The sequence below is a fragment of the Coffea arabica genome, chromosome 9c (genome assembly GCF_036785885.1).
Source record: "Coffea arabica cultivar ET-39 chromosome 9c, Coffea Arabica ET-39 HiFi, whole genome shotgun sequence".
Classification (NCBI taxonomy): Eukaryota; Viridiplantae; Streptophyta; class Magnoliopsida; order Gentianales; family Rubiaceae; genus Coffea; species Coffea arabica.
Window position 1 is genome coordinate 39,070,304 of NC_092326.1, and position 18,714 is coordinate 39,089,017.

The following is an 18,714-nucleotide window of genomic DNA, read 5'->3' on the forward strand; positions in this document are numbered from 1 at the left end:
AGGGACAAGAAATGTCATCTTTAGCATTCATGGAGAGAAGCCAATGGTTGTGCAAATTGGCTTGCAAAATGAAGCATTAATCAGGTGCCAGGATTGTTGCTCATAACGGACCCTCTTGGAGAATTTAGGGCATTGTTAGGAATGGATATTGTTGGGGTTGCGACCCCATGTCTAGTCTCGATTTAAGAGACTCGGCCTCTCCCCTTGTGAGCAAAAAAAAAAACTAAGAAAAAAGAAACTATTCAACCAAAAATGTCGACAGTGATACAATAAAAATAATAAAATATCTTACTATTTAGAAATAAAAATGAAATTGAAAAAAATTAAATAATAATCATTAAATTGCAAAATTTACTCCCAATACAAAATAGACAAGGAAAAAAGAAAGAGGCTTTGGTTTTTAACATAACACTCTAAGAGCCAAAAGGCGTTACTGTTCATTTTTTTTTGTCGTCATCACGTGCCATAAGCATGCCTTCAGTATTTTTTTTTTTCGCGCGACCCGCGGGTTGTCAGCTTAGGGTTAAACACACAAAATACTTCTTTCCTGACTTTCCAAAGCCTCGTCGCCGCCGCTTCTTCTTTCCTGCCTTTCCTTTCCAAGATTATAATGCCAAAATCTTCAATACGTTTAAGCCTCCTCGCTCTTTGCTTATTTTCTTGTAAGTTTGTAATTTTCTTACTCTTAGTTTCAATGCCAAAGGGGGAGAGAATAAAAAATTGAATGAAAAGAAGGAGATGGAGATTTTAGAAGCTGGTGCTAGATCCTCCAAAGCACGCCAACATCATTTCTAGCTCAAGGTTTGGGACTTTTCTTTGTTTTTCCCAAATTTATTCTCCTTCGTTATATATATTTTTTCTCAGAAAGCTCCTTCATTCTCCGTTCAAATCAGATTATTTTTTTATATTATTGTTCCTTATTTTTCTTACCCTTTTCAAATCAGGTGGCTTTTTTGACGTGGTTGCTCTTCATCTTTAAAAAAAAAAAAAATCTACAAGAAACTGTTTATCCTCCGTCAGTTCAGGTAACTTTTCTATAAGACCTCCCTTTGCCCTCTCTGTTTATTTTCTTATGTGCTTATATTTTCTTTTCCTTTTTAAAATGCATAGAAACCCTTTGAATTGGGATGTGCGAAGGTACTGATGCGTTTCTAAAGGGCTTTTGAATGATTTATTTCTATGCAGCAAACTGAACAATATGAGGCAAACAGAAATTTCTAATATAAAGTGTTTAATTTCTATGTTTTATTTTCTTTCTTCCTGTACTTCATCTTTTTTTTTTTAAATTTTCTTTTTGGTCAATGACATTTTTGGGTTTGATGGAAGCCTTTGAACATGATGGCGAGGCTTCTCCGAAATGCTTCTTCTCTCGAATGCCTCTGTTTTTGCAACCTCTCTCTCCGGTAATTCCCCACCAAATCAGATTTTGTTCTTATTTTCTTTGTATTTTTGGAGAACAATTTGGTTAGGATTAATGATAGGTAATGGCCTGTTGTAGAAATTTGAAGCATTTTTTAAAAAAAATTTCATCTTTTTCTCAAATATGTTTTTCATAGCTTTGTTGAGTTTCAATGTTTTTACGCTACGTTGTCTTGTTTGTACTATTCTTTTGAAGTTATAGGTGCAATATATAGTGTTTATACTTGTTATTAGCAGTTGGAAGCTGCAAATAAATGATTATAATATTATTTCCTATCAATTATGAAAGCCAAATGCTTTACTTTGCTAGCTTGCAGAAGTTGTTCCTTGTTTTTAAAATTATTGAACTTGCATACTGTATAAAGAAAAAATCTTTTAATTGTTTGATACGTTTTCTAACATCATTTTTCAGTTAGTACTGCTTTTCTTTTTTTTATTTTGTTTCTCATTTTCTTCACGTGTCATGACATGAATTTGTTGTTTGTTGATGCAGACTTTATAGGAAAGTCTTGTTAGGGGCATACACTCAACTCTCCTACTTTTCCTCCAAAAGGTACCCGAAGTTTATTTTCCTGTTGAACTGACTTGCATTTGGTTTTCATACCTTCTTAACTTGGTGATCACTTTGATTGGTTTCAAAAATAGATAAAGTAAAATAACTTTTGCATATAAAGTCGATCTTTTTAGGCTTTAGCCCAATTAAAACTAATACATATATTTGCTTAGTGTTTGAATACTTCAAACATCTTGTTTATTTAATGTGACAGTTGCATGTTTTTCCCCTATATTTTGGGGTTTTCTGTTGACTAAAAAATTATAAAGCACCAAAGTATGCAAGTGTATTACCATATTTTAGCCTTGTACCTCCCTCCTAGAGTATTCTAACATTAAATGCATCATTCTTAATGTAAAAATCACTTGACCCTTTTCCCCCATGTGATTCTTTGAATTAGATGAGTTCTTTTAAGTATAGCTCTTTTGCTGAAATTTGTAGAGTTTGATATTTTTTACATTTGGCTGGGATTGTGTTATTCCTGCTTGAGAGTACCTACATTTTGCTCTTTCTGCAATAGAAAAATATCAATTGTTTTTTTTTTTTTGCTTCATTGGTTCATTATGAATATAAGCCATTTTTTGTATGGAAGGTAGAAGAAAATCCAAGTCAGACATCAAAGAAAGATTTGGTGCTCAAGTCCTATCAGATCACTACATCATTTGGAAAAGGTTCTATCATATGGCTTGGCCGCTCTGCCCCTGTCAAACAAGTTCCAGTTGTATCCACAGCTTCATTTGCTTTGGATATTGCATTTGGGATTGGAGGACTTCCAAAGGTTGGACATCTTATGTGTTTCTTATGCTGCAATGCCAGATGTTGATTTTGAATTATTGTTTCAAGTGCACTAAACATCTGCAAATTTCTAAAGAATCATATTGACATTGTTTTAGAGTGCAAATATACTACTAAAAGGACTTCTCTCTATCTAATTGGGACTTCAACTAATAGTTGCTGTAATTATTCTTGGTTTGAATATTTCCATTCTGATTTATCAGTATTTGCAGTTTCCAAACTGTATAGCAAAAGAAAAGCTTTGTCTTGTTCTTGAAAACCTTCACTGAAATGGAAGCTTTTAAATTACTTTGTATCACTATTGGTTTCTGTTAACCTTATCATTTTGTATTACTATTGGATCTGTTTGATGTAATTGGAGTAGTGCATTTTGGCATCAGGCAATATTAGTAGTTCCATGTCCATGGGAGATGTTACCATCCCCAAGCAATTCACTCAGGCTGGCTTATGGGATTGGCTCATAACTTCCATTTCTTGCTTTTAACATGAATACATGAAGCTTCGTTATACCTCTATTTTCGCCTGATTTACATGAATCTTTTTCTTAGCAGAAACTTAATGCAACAATCCTGACAGGTGATTTTACTAAATTGGATTTTGAATCCTACAATGGGCCTTCCAGAGGATATAATCAATTGGGGAGCATTGGATACGGCACTGAGTAGTTCTTTTTGAAGTTAAGAAAGCAGCAGTTTCACGTAAGCAAGAATTGGCTTAGATAGCATACACTCATCTTGAGGTATAGGACTCGATACAGTTCCTTCTCTTCTGTGCTTTTCCTTTTCTTTCTCAATTGAAGATTAGAAATATAGGACTTCTTTATGATCAGTTGTATTTGTTCTGTGTTTCTGGAGTCTGAAAAACCTTAGCAATTATTAAGTGTCAAATATTAAGTTTCAATTATTATAGCATAGAAAATTTCCCTATAAAGGCTTCTATACAAACCTTGGTTTTGCCTTTATAGGTATAGAAATATCCCTTCATGATTTATAATTTCTTAATACTTCTTATCACATGCTAAATGAAGAATTGAGCTATCAAACCTTAAATTTTTCAGTCACAAAAGATTTTAAATTTTAGATCTAGAAAACACATTATTCTTAGATGAGAATATCTAGAGCTTCTCCAAGGATAAAAGCAACTATGCAATCTAACTTACATGTCAATGCCTCTAACTTTTGGAATGGAGTATTGTTTTAACATAACAAAAAGATGTTCTGTAACAGCCCCACTTTCCCCTAAGGCGAACCAAAGGGGTGAGCGGACTGCCTGCCCAACTCTCACTAGGACTAACGATGCAGACCAGAACTATCTATAGCGATCCGGAACTTACAAACGAGCGTAAACAAGTCAAAATGGTAAAATAACCCAAAATAAAAAAAATGAAATCCGGAGTCGGCCATGAATAGTAACCGACCCGTCAGAACCCAACCGAAATAGCTAACAAACATTCACATCTGAACTTTAGCGTTTACAAATCAAAATGACATACAAAAGTTTTCAAAAGTTAATATATACACATGGTTTGCCAAATCAAAAGAGAAAACGCCCCAAAAGTACACTTAGGGTTTTAATACATGAGCTATACAAAAGATATGTTCGACTAACTCAATTTGTCAGCCATTTGTCAAATCCAGACCAAAAGGGGTTTATTTTCCTGTAAGGAAAACAAAAGTAACAGAAAGGGGTGAGCTTGCGCTCAATGAGGTACCAAACATATAGCAGAAAAATCATGGCATTTCACATTTTACAAAATCAGATACACATGCTAGATGTAAAGCAAAGGAACCAAGGATTCAAATCAGAAGGATACGGGTGGCTCTCAGGAGCCAAATTTCCAGCGCCGTACTTGATCCAAATCGGTTGACTCTCCGTCAACGTATATAGAACCAATGCGTCCGTAGACCCCTCTTTACACCGAATTCCGTCCACCAAACACCCCTTTACCGGGCCCGCTCACCGTAACCGAACAGAAATGGTAATACTCGAATATACCTGGAATCAAGGGTCTCAATACCCAAAATCCCCAAACAGACTACCGTGGTTCGTTATCTAATCGTCCAGGCCCTTGCCGGCCCGACTCGAATAATTTAGCCACAGGATTGAGCTCATAGGTCATAGAAATCCGAACAGATGCAGACACAGATAACAGATTCAGATAGGCACTCAAAATTGGCATATGGACAGACAAGAGAACGAGTGTGATAAAGTACACCCTCGTCTCCAACAATTAAACAGATTGCAGAGCAAAAATCAAGTTAAACAGCAATGGAGGGGAGTGGTACACTCACCGGCTCAACTTCAAAAGTTTTCACTTCAGATTGGCCTTAATCGCCAAGAAACCCTAAAATAATCAAAATAAACCAATGCCAACCACAACCCCAATAAGGTTTCATATGCATATATAAGCATGATAGCAAACCAGAAATTAAGAAAAGGGCTTTAACTTAGACCTTGATAAGAAAACCGGTTTTGACGTCATAATGCGGTAATGGCACAACTCTCACTACAATTATCGGATGGGGGTGTAAGACCCACCGTTTCGAAGCTATGGAACAGGGCTACAACAATGTAGAAGGTCATTCAATCCAGTTCCTAGCCCAACTAGGTCAAAAATGCCAAACACTAAACCAGAATCACCAAAACAGGTTTGCAAAACACAGAAAACTGTAATCGGTATATCTCAGTCCATACAAGTCCAAATGCCGAAATTCCAAAGGCATAAGTTAGCTAAGACATCCAGCTACATTTCATCAGAAGACACCAACTTCAAAATCCAAACCAATTCCAGTCAAAAGGGCCAATTACTATCGCAGTTTTCGCATTCGGATCAAAACGGAACAGCTACAGTAAAAATGGCATAACTCATTCTACACTCATCCAAATGACCTGAAATTTTACAGGCACCTCAAACACATCAATACCTACAACTTTCATGTTTTGAGAAAAGTCTAATTCGGCCTCTAACCCAGTGATCTAAAACCGGACAGAATTGGGATTTTATGAACCCTAACTTTCCATTTTTCACACCAAATCCAAAATTGATTGCATTTAACCACAATTCACACTCACTAGAGTCATAACCCCTCATTATCAACCATCATAAACAACCACAACACCATGATCACATTAAACCAGAAAATTCCTCAAAAAAATAAAAACTTCACTAAATCAACTCAAACCAAGAAATAAATCACATAATCCACCACTTTGGCTCCCATTAGGCACAATTTAAACATCATTAAGTATAGGAGGAAGTGTAAGCTTCACTTACCTAGTAAACAAGAGAGAGGGAGATGTTGGACACCTTAGCTCTTCCAAAAACTTCACCAAACCAACCACTAACACCAACTAGAAAGATTTTATGGAGTGGAAACAACTTTAGTTGGTTGAGTTATGGAATTGGAGCAAGAGGAAATCAAGATTTGAAGAAGTTTTTTCTTCCTTTCTTGAGCTTGAGAGGGCCGGCCATAAGGAGGTAAGAAAGAGTGAATTTTGAGCAATTTTTTTGAGATATTTACTCAATTAGTCAAAAGGTCAAAATAGTGAATAGTAAATCATAAAGTCCAACCAATGTCATGGTGACACTTGTCACCCCCATAAATGCATCATTATCTTTCTTTTTCCTCTCACATCAATCACTTCACATCCTCTACTTATCTCTTAACACCCGATAAATTTCACACAGTATCCGGAATTTAACCTAATTGGCCGAATTTTTCCGAACTTTTTGCACTAGTGGGTCCCACGTCCAATATATATTCTTAATTTTCCAAAAACTCTCCAAGGCTAGAAAAATCATCTAAAAACTATAACTGCTCATAAAATCCACCAAGAAAATATTTCTAAACCAGAAAATGCAGAAAACATGCAATTAAGGGGGAAAACCCTAGGAAAAAAATATTAGGGAAATACGGGTTCTCACATGTTCTCCCTATAATGAATAAGTTTCCACTTTGTTTTTCCATTTCAGGATCATTCCATTGACTTTGTGTTCTGCCCCTTCATTGCTCCTCCTCCAAAAAATATAATAATATAGTTGCTATTTCAATTTTTCACTTTTATGACAACGGAATGAGTTTCATGTTTGGATACTTTGGAGTTAGAACTTGTCGGATTTATCTTTCGGATTAGAATCATTTGTTGCCAGTTAACCTATTTCCAATTTCTTCCTTTGGGTGACATACATGGATGGCCATATTGCAATAGATTGCATTCTGAATTCTTTTAAGTTCAATTTTTTGGAAATAGCAGAATAGCTAATTTATTTGCTTTGGTGGGATTATGAGTTACTAGGCAAGTTGCTCTAACCTGACAACTTATAGGATGCTTTATTTCTCATTTCTTTGATACTTAATAATGGACAGAATATATACATGCTTCTCTTAAGAGGGGAAAAGCTGGTTTAAGACTTTGTATGAATATTACAAGTTTTAAAGTTGTCGAGTTTATCTTGTTTGTTTTGGGATCAATCAATGTCTCCTGACCCATTTTCAGTTTCCATGCATTGGTGACGAGATCCATTGCTAACTTCAATGGAATATATACTAAGATTTTATCGTTATAATTTTATGATTAGGTTGTCGCGGGAGAACTTAGTAAATCTTGCCATGGGGACAGCAGAAACAAAATTGCTTTTGGATAGGGGAAAGATGCATTGTGTGTTTCAAGCTCTATGCCACATGCTTTCTTATTAGTTTATGTGATTAGTTTAGGACAATTCTTTATTGAATTTATTAGAATCTCTATGTTATAGGTTTTTTTTGGTTAATCTGTAACTAAATTCCATCAGACACAAACAATTCCATTAAATGGATCCATTTTGAATATGTACAAATCATTTTATTACACTGGGCATCTGCATTTTTTTTCCCCCACCATGCTAATACGTGATTTATGCATTAAACTAGGGAACTATGGTAAGTAGGGTCATGGGATCGAAAAGAAATCATGTATCTATGGCATTATACATTTCACATCTAATGTATAGTATTTCTGCAAATTTCAAATCCTCTTGTATCTGTAACGACATTTCCTTTTCCAAAACAAGAGAACAACTCGGTTGTCGGACGCAACGGATCCTCTGTACCACACCTTGTCTTACACCCTATCCCACCTCTTCTAAACTTGCCAAGTGTCCTTTTATTAACCCAATCCTGAAACAATCCAACTCGAACCATGTTTAATTAATTAACCGATTAATCAGGCTGAGAAACTTAATCTCTATAACCAAAATCAATTAAAATTAAAACCTAAAAAACAAAATTAAAGATTAAACAAGGCACAAAAAAAAATTCACAAGGCCACGAAATCAGTTTCCCATCAGATTTCACTCCTCCTCAAAAGCTTCATCGCAACGCATCCCTGCAGAAATTAACACTTTCGTGGTCTGGGAACTAAAGCCTTTGCTCCTAAACTAAAGCTAGTCTTCAATGGAGCAAGGTACGTAGGTGAATTTTTCTTCAAATAAGTACTATTCATATGCAACGAATTGCGTTATTCATGTAAACATCAGCACAAGCCTTTGAAGTCAACCTGAAGCCTCTGAACTTAAAGAATTTATGCAAAGGGATTGCTGGGTTCCTTCAAATACTTACTCTTTGATGATTTTCGTTAAGTTTCAGGATTTATTTTTTTGGGTCTCTGTTGATTGAAGATCTATTTGCTTAAGATGTTTTTGTTCACAAATTTTTGTGCTTTTTGTGTTTGTATTGTACCTGTTGATGCGTCTTTGAAAGGAGAAAATATCTATCCAGTCTTTTAACTATTACAAAAACAACGAAGAGTTTGGTTAATAAGAAGAATATTAAATATAGAATCACCAAAGTGGTATGAAAAGCAACATGGTAGGGAAAAGCAACACGCTGGGTTTGATATTGACTCCCTAGACCTCAGAGTTCTAAATGGTATTAGTTGCGAACTTGCTCCCTTTTTTAGCTGATATTACCACTATCAAAATTACTTTGACCGTGTAACATAGGATTAATACAAATGTCAGTATGTTCTGTACTGAAGTAAATTTGTCCAAAACTTTTTGGTTGAATATTGTGCTTCCAAAACTAATTCAATTGGTGTGTATCAACAGACCAATTTGAAGTTGAAAACTAGATCAAGTGCCTAAGCTTAGCAAATCACATCAAATTGGCCTGCGAAGAGTTTCGAAGGTTTCCCACCAAGGTTTTTAAGAAATAAGTTGTTTCTCACCTTTGGGAAGAGTTTCAAAGCTTCATCCGTGAATATTTCGTCAAAGCTGAATGGTGAAGATGATGAACTCGGACAGCCCTGCTGCGTTGCAATGAAGCTTTTGAGAAGGATACCAATCTGATGGGAAACCAGAATCGTAGCCTGCTGCGTTGAATTGCACTTTGTTGTCCTGCCCGAATTTTGTGGGTTTTTTTTGTGCCTTGTTTAATCTCTAATTTTGTTTTTTGGGTTTTTATTTTAATTGCATCTGGTTATAGAGATTAAGTTTCTCAACCCGATTAATCAGTTAATTAATTAAACATGATTCGAGTTGGGTTATTTCAGGATTGGGTTAATAAAAGGACACTTGGCAAGTTTAGGAGAGGTGGGATAGGGTGTGAGATAGGGTGTGATACAGAGGATCCGTTGCGATCTTCGACACTATTTTGTAGTCCACATTACAAAGAGATATTGGTCTCAAATGGGCCACTGTCTCAAGGTTTTTCACCTTTGGTATAAGAGAAATGAGTGTGATATTCACCCCTATTGGTAACTCCTTTTTACTGAAAACATCCTGGACCCATCGCACAAAAGAAGTTCCAACTTATAGCCAACATCTTTCGTAGAAGGCCACGCATACGCCATCTGGTCCTAGTGCTTTGCATCCCTTCATATGAAATAAGGTCATCTCTACTTCTTGTTCACTCACTGTATGCAATAAAACACTCTTCTGCCTATTAGAGATAATTTTAAAACTATTCACCCATCCAGTACACAATATAGGGTCACTCTCCTTACTATAAAGCTCCTTAAAATGATCCACCACAATGCTCTTTATCGTTTTGTCATGTGTCTTCCCTATCTTTCAAACTGAGTATTGTACCTTTATTCCTTTTAATAATAGCAGACAAGTGAAAAAATCTAGTATTCTTGTCCTTACACTTCAGCCAGGTAATGCGAGACTTTGATACCAAAATATTTCCTCCTGTTCTAGTATTTCGTTGTATTTCCTCACTAGTTCCTTCTCCAACTTCTCCAGATAAAATGACTCACTTCGCTCTAGTGCTCGTTGAATGCCGCCTAATCTCGCCAAACATCTCCTTTTCTGCTGAAAAATATTTCCGAATACTTTCTTATTCTATTTCTTGAGCCTTTCAGTAAATGTGTTCAGACTTTTCAATAAGTCCTCATTCTTCCTCTAGGTTTGTTCTACTTCCTTCATGAACCCTTCGTGGTTTATCCAGGCCAATTCAAATCGAAAAGGTTTATGCTCTTTTCTTCCCTTTCCCCTAACATCCAACTCTAGTAACAGAAGATGGTGATCCAAATGCACCCGGATAAGGTGTGTGACAGCTGTTTCTGGAAAAAGAGTTTTCCACGTGTCATTACATGTGCCTCTATCTAGTCTCTTCTTTACTCTTGCCCCTCCTCCCCTGAGGTTATTCCATGTCAAAGTTGAGCCACTGAACCCCAGGTCAATTAATTCCCAACTACGGATGCAATTTATGAAACTGTTTTCATGCTTTCTCTTGAACAGTCGTCCATCTCTTTTTTCCTATGTACTCACCACTTCATTCAGATCTCCAATAATGAGCCATGGAAATTTAATTCGAGACCCTATTAACTTAAAATATTTTCATAGTTTTTTACGTAGCTTTTTTCTTCTGGCGAGGCATACACTGTGGATAATAGCCACTCCTGTCCAGAGTTACACTTTACCACTACATGTATAAACTGTCAGTTGGTACTCAAAATCTCTATTTCTACTTCAGAGCTACTCCAAAACATCCATATGCCCCCAGAGAAACCCTCTGCTTCTACACAATTTTTCCTATCATAACTGAAACTGCTCAGTATCATTTCAACCTTCTCACTACGTGTTCTAGTTTCCATCAGAACTAAAATCTTAGGTCTATGCTAAAGATGCAAGTCTTTTAGATTCCTCCAAAACTGTCGATTTGCTGCTCCCCTGTAGTTTCAAGTCAAGATTTTTAAACTAACCATAACAATTATTAATTGACTTGGTATCCCTTCTCTCCGTCGGCTTGCTTAGCCTATCCCATCCCAGCATCTTCTGCCCCTGCTTCTTCGCTTTCACCACCCAAGTTTATTGCTTCTTCCAGTAATGATATGGAGGCGCTAACTCTTTCAAATGAATCCTACATCTCTTATTCTAAAGAACCTTTTGAAAGGTCTCCCAGATCTACATCCTCTACTCTTGTGTCTCTCTCTATTTCTCCCGATCAGTCAAGTATATCTTCGTACTCCATTGGATCCCTTAGTATTACACGCGGTTGAGAAGTTGATGGCTCTCTCAAAATGTCTCTTACTTTCGAACTCCCTTTGGTGGGTTCTTTTCCTTTCTTCAAAAATGCAGCCTTTTGGGGAGCAAGTGCTTTGCTAATTTTTGGGAGCCTAACCTTCATGGTAGCTTGCTAATCGCTATGCAGATTTTTACTAGAACAGTTAAGCTGGTTATCCTTTTCTTTCATTCCTCCAACATTCTTGTTGACACTCTTGAAAACTATTCCATGCGAAGGGCTTGGCACATTGATAAGCTTCTCCTTAAGTTGTTCCCTTGAATCCGTTCCATCTTGGTTGATGTCCTCCTCCACTATTTCGTTAAACACTCCAAATCTGGAACCTATATTCCTTTGCACATTTGCCCATGCCACTATATTTGGCCCCACGTCCTATGTTGGACTCTTTCCCTTCCTATTTAGGTCCCCGTTAAATTCATCCTGCGATTGTACGTCCTATTGATAGTTTGCACCTGGTATCGGCTGGGCTGTCCCCATCTTAAACCTGTTGTCAACTCTTGTTTGTTACCATCTATTGCTCGTAAGGCTTGCTTTCTGCTTCCTGCTCCTTCTTTTCTCTTTCCCTCCTCTTTTCCTCCGAGGTTTCACCAGAATCCTTCTTTTTCCTATGACAGTTAATTGCTACGTGTCCATATCTACTGCACTCAAAACAAATTGCTTCTAGCCTCTCATACTCCACTACCTGGAGCTCTCTGTCTACATAGACAAATGGCACTAGTGCCTGCTTCAAGTCTACTTCTACGCACAGCCACGCATATTTGCCTCTTGTAGTGGATATGGTCTGATAGTCCACCTTTATAGCTTTTTCAAGCGCATTACCTGTCCGTAATAAGAATGCCTCACCATAATACTTAACTAGTAAGCCAGGAAGTCTAACCCATACTAACGTGGCTTTGATGTCTGCATTCGTTGGTCGAAATTCCGGTCTCCATTTGTTAATAGTTATATAGTGCCCTTGTACTGTCCATGGTCTCTCTTGGTAATCGGCTTTGTTCCTGAAACGGGAAAGAAAGAATCCATTCTCCAGATCTAGTAATTCGAAATCTTCTTGGAACGCCCACACTTCCCTCAACCAGTTTTTTAACACTTTAAAGCCTACCCGTCGCCCTAAAACTTTAATTAGAAGACTCCTCCTCCATGGCCTCCAGAATTTTAGGATTTCTTCCTGCTTGGAATCAACTCTAGGAAATTTTGATTCCCTGATTTCATCGTCTTTCTTCAAATCAAGATCCGAAAATTGTGGATCCACATCAAAATCCACATCTTCTCCTTCCCATCATAGAACTCCCTTGATGACTTCTCTATTTTGAGTGTTTCCAAGAATGACTTCCCCTCCCTCCCAGTATCTTGTTCCTAGATTGAGGCTTTGCATATGACATCCATTTGGCATATGTATTGCAATTTGCCACTAGCTCCCCTGCAGATTGCCGTTTAAATTTCTTCTGCCCTCTACTTACTTCTTCTTGTTCAGAATTCAGATCTTTATTTTGAGTCATGTTTGCCGCAACTCTTCTTCAACAAGGCTGCTGAGCCCGAGGGAGCAACTTTTTTCTGTTGCACTTGGCTTTGCTATAAAGACTTTTTTTTCTTAATTGAAAACAACGTAAATGTAGCACTACTTAAACTAAATAGGTTCAAGAAGATTAGGTTTTCAAAAGGTATATATATATATATATATATATATAGATAACACTCATGAGTATCAATTCATATCGGACATGATATCAGTCTTTGGATAATTTTTTTTAGAAGTTTAAGTTATTGAATGATATGGCAAAGATTTATTGAATTTCAATTATGGGTATACTATTTTAACATGAATATCCACACTATTTCAGCAAGAATGTGTGAGACTATTTGCCAATATACATCTTCTCAACTTTTTCTAGGATGTAAAAGGTAGACGGCATATGAGAGTTCCATAGTTGCTATAGAAGATGATTGCCGTTTGAAGAGTTTTTGTAGAGCTACATTGATCTTATTCTATGAAATAGGAGAATTAAAAAGATGAAGGCCCGTTTGAGATTGCGGTAACTTATTGAAAAATATTTCTCTAAACACAGTTTTTAATAAAAGTACTTTTTAACTATTTAAGTGCTTTTAAATATATTATTTGGAGACATAATTCAATAAGTATTTATTATATTGGATAATGTGTAATTTGAAAATTTTTTAAATTGCTTGTCTTTTTATTTGGTTCATAATATAGGATAAGATAATTAAATTTGATGTCTTATTTTTAAAATCACAAAAGTTACTCTAAAATCACCAAATTTGAGTTTTTGCTAAAAGTACTTTTAATACCAAAAGCTCAACTCCTAATTTTGCGGGATGATATTCACCAAACACTTTAAAAGTACTTTTAGCACCTTAAAGTACTTTTTAACCAAAAGCGCAGCAAATGGGGCTGAAAAATTAGTGATTAGCCTTCTTCTTCTTTTTTTGGAGAAAACGAATAATTAGAAAATTTAAAAGAAATAACCTATTTAAGGCCCAAAAAAAAACTGCATTGATTGTTAAACCTCAGCCTAGTTTCAACAAGATTGCATAGCTGTGTCATTTCTAATTCCCAACATCATTCTCGGTTGAGACATCCCAAACGTCTTACAGCTCTTTGGCTCAGATGCCGGCCTTCGTGTGGAATTGTTTTCTGGGCTGTTAAAGATCCAACAGACAATCAAGACCCAATTGACCTTTTTTCAGGCCCATGATTACTATGATTTTTTCGTGTCAAAAATTAATGCTAGTATGACTCCTTTTTTTTTTTTTTCTTTCAAATAATCTCTTTTGTCAGAATAAGTTCATGCATAGTATATGAGATCCTATACAAAATAATAATAAAAATTTAAAACGAGCATGCTAATTCAATACATTTAATCCCATTAAGCACCTAAAACTATTTTCATACATATAATTATTGTCTTTTTAATTTAAACTAGCGAATTTGAGCACTCGAGATCATACTCAAGAATCTTTTTGTCAAGTCCACACAGCTAAAAGTAGTATATGATATCTCAAAAAAAAAACCCTTTTTTTGGGAGGAGGAGGGATACCTGCCAAAACGTGTATAGAATATCACCAGATATGAAAGCAGCAAATGCAAAATTCCTACTTTTTTCTTCATCCTTTACAATTTTTCAACAAAGCTGCTGCAAGCATACCCACGGTTTTTGTCTCCACAATCTTGGAGCATAAACTATAAAGTGGGAATTAATGAATAATGAGAAGCCAAATTTCAAGAGAGAATTGTATTTGGAAGCAATTCCTGGCCAAAAAACTACAGCATCCATTCTTTATTTAGGTGGCCAACCGGGCATTGAAAACTAGTTGAAACCCCCAAGAAAGGTTAGTAGCATCTTGTTAGGGAAAGGACCTCTCGGGACGAATAGGGTACTGCTTAGCTGCACTTGCTATCTTTAATAGGAAGGTTGTCTATATTCTGCTTTCAAATGTACATACAAACTCATGCCACCATTCTTTTCTGGAGCTACGTCCACACGCCAAAATTGTTTGCCGGTCGATATTCAGATTTCATAAGCACCATCTACACTCCTGCAACTGCATGAAGCTGCATTTTTCTTCCGATATGTGTAGTTTTCTGTCAAATGATTTCTTTGTTCAGTTGATGACCATTTCCATTTGGTTAGCATGACTTGTTAAAAAAGAAAGAAAAAAAAGTCAAATATTATTCAATTTGCATCATAAACGCAATTTTCAACCACCTTTTTTTATCTCACATACAACGCTCAGATGCTTAGTAGTTTAATTCCACTTAGTCACATACTTGAATGCTTGCAACGCCAAACTTGTAGTGTTTTTTGAATATTTACACCTTTTTCTGTCCTTGAAGTATATGAAAAATCTGGGTTTTCCCCCCCCCCCCTCTTTAGTTAAAAATTTCCGTATGGAAAATCTGGTTATATCAGATACAAGACAAATAAAATCCCTATTACGGGAGATATGAGCACCGTATTATACATTTAATCGTGTGATCAGATTAATTATCAAGTCGAATCTACCCACAGTAGTGGATGTCAATTTTGTGGTTATATAAATCAGTTGACTATGAGTATCTAATCTGGTTATATACATATATATGTATGTGGATGTCAATTTTCTGATGGTCATGAGAAGGTTCATATGTAGATGTCTAAGTGCCTATAGTGGCTCCGATAATGATTAAACCCTATCCATTGTTTCTCGTTTGCTGTTTTTGGGTTGGAAAGTTGTATCCTTGTGCCACGAGGAACAGCTAAATTTGTTCCACTTTCTAGTTAAAAAAAAAAAACATTTCATAGAAAAGGTATTTCCCCCAATGAAACATATAGCTATTTCCTTGAGATTGTAATTGAGCATCTATTAATCAACAATTTATGCTCTATCTACAATCAGTTTGAAGCAATTTCATCCTTTGATACACAAAAATTTTCCATATATATATATATGATCATGACTGAATAAGGCTTCAAGGGATTTCTTTAATATGTGGCATGATATAAAATTGCTATATATAACAAGTCTTTCCTAATTAAAGGTATTAGCTATAATGTGTAATTATTTTTCCTTTTGGCTAGGCATTGAGATCGTGAACACAATGATCACAAGAAGGCCGGGCATGTAATTCCAAAGGAATCCCTTTAATGCAGAAAAAGCAATATGCAAAAAAAAAAAGAAATAAATAAATAAAAGAGAGAACTCAGATAGGGAAAAAGGGGTACCACACCACATAAATGTACGTACGCCACAATTAATTGTTGATTGAAATTTGAACGTTAATAAATCAATGTGCACTAAGTTTAATCTTTTGGATGTTATTGGTCTTAATTGCTTTCCTCAGTCATCATTAAAGAACATATGTAGAGGGACTTTCATGCCCACTCAGGAATATTTGATAACCCGTGCAGTGATTAATCCAAACCCTCCTATTAACTTATAAGCTAGCTATTGCACTATGATGTATAAGAATATATATATATATATATATATATATATTTTTTTTTTTTTTTTTTTTTTTGTTATGCACAAATAATCAATTTTTATTTGCTATAGCTCTTAGACATGTCAAATCTTAAGATTCACTTTTAATTTAGACGACCCTACATGCAAAATAAATAAATTTTGTAGGGCTGAGTTTAATTTTATCACAACATCCACGAGCATCCTTTAGTTATAATTTCTGTACGTAATATTGGTCATTATTGGATAGTGTTCTTCTCATTGACAAAAGATTTTAGTTCCACAGGCACCATCATATATACTTAATTAGAACCCAATATATTCTTCCAGTACTGCTGATTGAAGATTAATAAATTTCGAGATAATTAATTCCATTGATATATAGGTGATCCAAATTTGTTTTGCTCGAGGGAAAAGTACAAAGTGGGACTAATTGGAAATTTCAATACAAACAAATTGTTTGGGTTAGCCACTATAACTAAAAGCTTTTCTAGCTCAAATGATTGTGCTTTCATCTAAATCTTTGCACTAATAATTATGTCTTTTAGTTTCTGGGACTTTCTTATTTGGCCGGCCGACCGCTCGTATTGAAAAGTTATTTAAAGCCTATGAGAAACAAAAAGTATGTATGATTTTTGGAGATGTGAGTTCTCACTTCAAAAAAGACATGTATGAAATCGACAAGGCAATCACTCCCCATAATCCATGTTACTGGCGGCTTAGCTCAACCATCATTTATTTGGGTGGAAGTTGATAGAAACCCTCCTATTGTAGAAAGGAAAAAAAAAAAAAAGGCCAAGACTTTTTTTTTTTTTTTTTTTAAATCCTCTTTCTAAACTTATGTTATTGTTTATTATTGTGGTGGAAAGTAGTACTACATTACATATGACTTTGTTTTGCATGCAGAAAGAGAAAGGAAAAGGATAAGCATTTCTACAAACATATACATCACAAGTGGTTTGTCTACAAAGACGGTAATATAGGTATTAGTATATTTCCTGTTGTTGGGTCTATTTCTCTTGTGTAGAAGAAAACATTTATGATGGCAATTTTTGTAGAAATTCCTTATAAAATGATTAGAGTGGTTAAAGTGGAATTAAGAATGGAACTGTTGGTCTTAAGTACCTATCATGCTGTCAAGTTTATCATAATTAGCACTGTTTAGATTGATAATTATTTGAGGAGTTTTCTTCTCCATTTTTCAAATTAACAAATCAACAAATGCCTAATCATATAAACTTTTTGCTCCTGACAAGATAAAGATCAGCTAAATAAGATTGACTTGTGCTCATAAATTATATATATATGCTGTGTTCAACCTTCACTCGTCTCTCTCTCTCTCTCTTTTCCTTCCTCGATGCTCAGAGAAACATAATTAGATTCTATGGCCTTGTTAATTTTGTCAATAATATCCAAGTTATTGTTAATTAAAATCATTGAAGCTAGCCGGAGAACTGTGTTCGTCTTTTTTTTTTTCCGACGAAATTAATAGATGTATAGATCTGTGGATTTATATATTTGTCATGAAAAGTTGAGGGAAAAATCACTTTATTTTTGTCTGTCGATTAGTGAGGCTTGTTATTAATTAAGTTTCAACTTTTTAGAGAGGGAACAACCAAATTCACATGTTAGATCCACGAAAATCACTAGCAGCTAATTAAGCCAATAAATGTCAAGTTTTACCAAACCCTTATGTCAGTCAATGCATGACTTGAATCATATTAAATAAAGCTCAAATTATCAGCCTAACTGTATATCATTTTCACTGTCCACCTTTTTTCAACTAAACTGACCAAAAAATGGTACAGTTATATCAATTCATTTTCTTTTCCCTTTGGACTAGAAAAAAGTTGGAAAGAAACATTTCTCAATAAAGACGGTCGGTCGAATCTTCATTCCTTTGACTTGTGGGATGTTTTGAACCGGCACAGAACAATTTTTGTTTTTGGGCTTTGCAATGTCGATTTGGGAGAGCATCATTTTGAACCTTTTTTCTTTTTCTTTTTATTTTTGTCCCTTTCTTTAGTTGGGGGCAGGTGAAGGTGGAAAAAGTTAATGCTAATTAAGTTATGGGAGGACGTACTCTTCACCTTAATTCTTGTTTTAGTGCTTGTTTACACACTTTATAATTATGCTAACTTCTTGAGATAAAAGGAAATTCAAATTAATGGCTTCTTTGTGCTGTGAAAGTCAAATTAAAATTAACTGCATAAGTATGATTGGTTTTACAATCGCGACTAGTGTAAATCTAAGCGTTACTCATGTGTTGACCCAAAAAGTACATTAGTGATGCATTTCCTATGCTGCTAACTACCAAGAATTGTTTCCAACAAAAAATTGTCTTCACTCTCACATGCAAACTAAAATTCATGGAGCCTAATGTACTTGGAACTAGACGTTAAAGTTTTCAAACCGAGTTGGCGAAAGCATAGTTTTGTAGGGTATAGTTTTTATAAACTGTCAGCGTACACAAATTTTTTTTAACAC

At 35.4% G+C, this 18,714-nt stretch overlaps 1 protein-coding gene and 1 long non-coding RNA gene across 2 annotated transcripts; one reads left to right on the top strand and one right to left on the bottom strand.

Annotated features, from left to right (window-relative positions):
• The first annotated feature begins 981 nt into the window (after window positions 1-981).
• LOC113708610 (uncharacterized) lies at window positions 982-2,873 on the top strand. The gene is made up of 3 exons (XR_003452449.2): window positions 982-1,025; window positions 1,913-1,972; window positions 2,565-2,873. It is a non-coding gene; the product is annotated as an uncharacterized lncRNA (long non-coding RNA).
• Window positions 2,874-11,782: 8,909 nt separating this feature from the next.
• On the bottom strand, window positions 11,783-12,767 carry LOC140014237 (uncharacterized). Its single transcript, XM_072064671.1, has 2 exons — window positions 12,599-12,767; window positions 11,783-12,540 (listed from the first exon to the last, which is right to left on the bottom strand). Exons 1-2 carry the CDS (start codon window positions 12,765-12,767, stop codon window positions 11,783-11,785), a joined length of 927 nt encoding a protein of 308 aa, XP_071920772.1.
• Window positions 12,768-18,714: the final 5,947 nt, after the last annotated feature.

Coding starts and splice junctions, on each gene's coding strand:
- LOC140014237 (XM_072064671.1), bottom strand. CDS start 12,767: ATGACTCAAAATAAAGATCTGAATTCTGAACAAGAAGAAGTAAGTAGA. Junction 12,541..12,598: donor GATACTGGGAGGGAGGGGAA/GTCATTCTTGGA, acceptor TATGATGGGAAG/GAGAAGATGTGGATTTTGAT.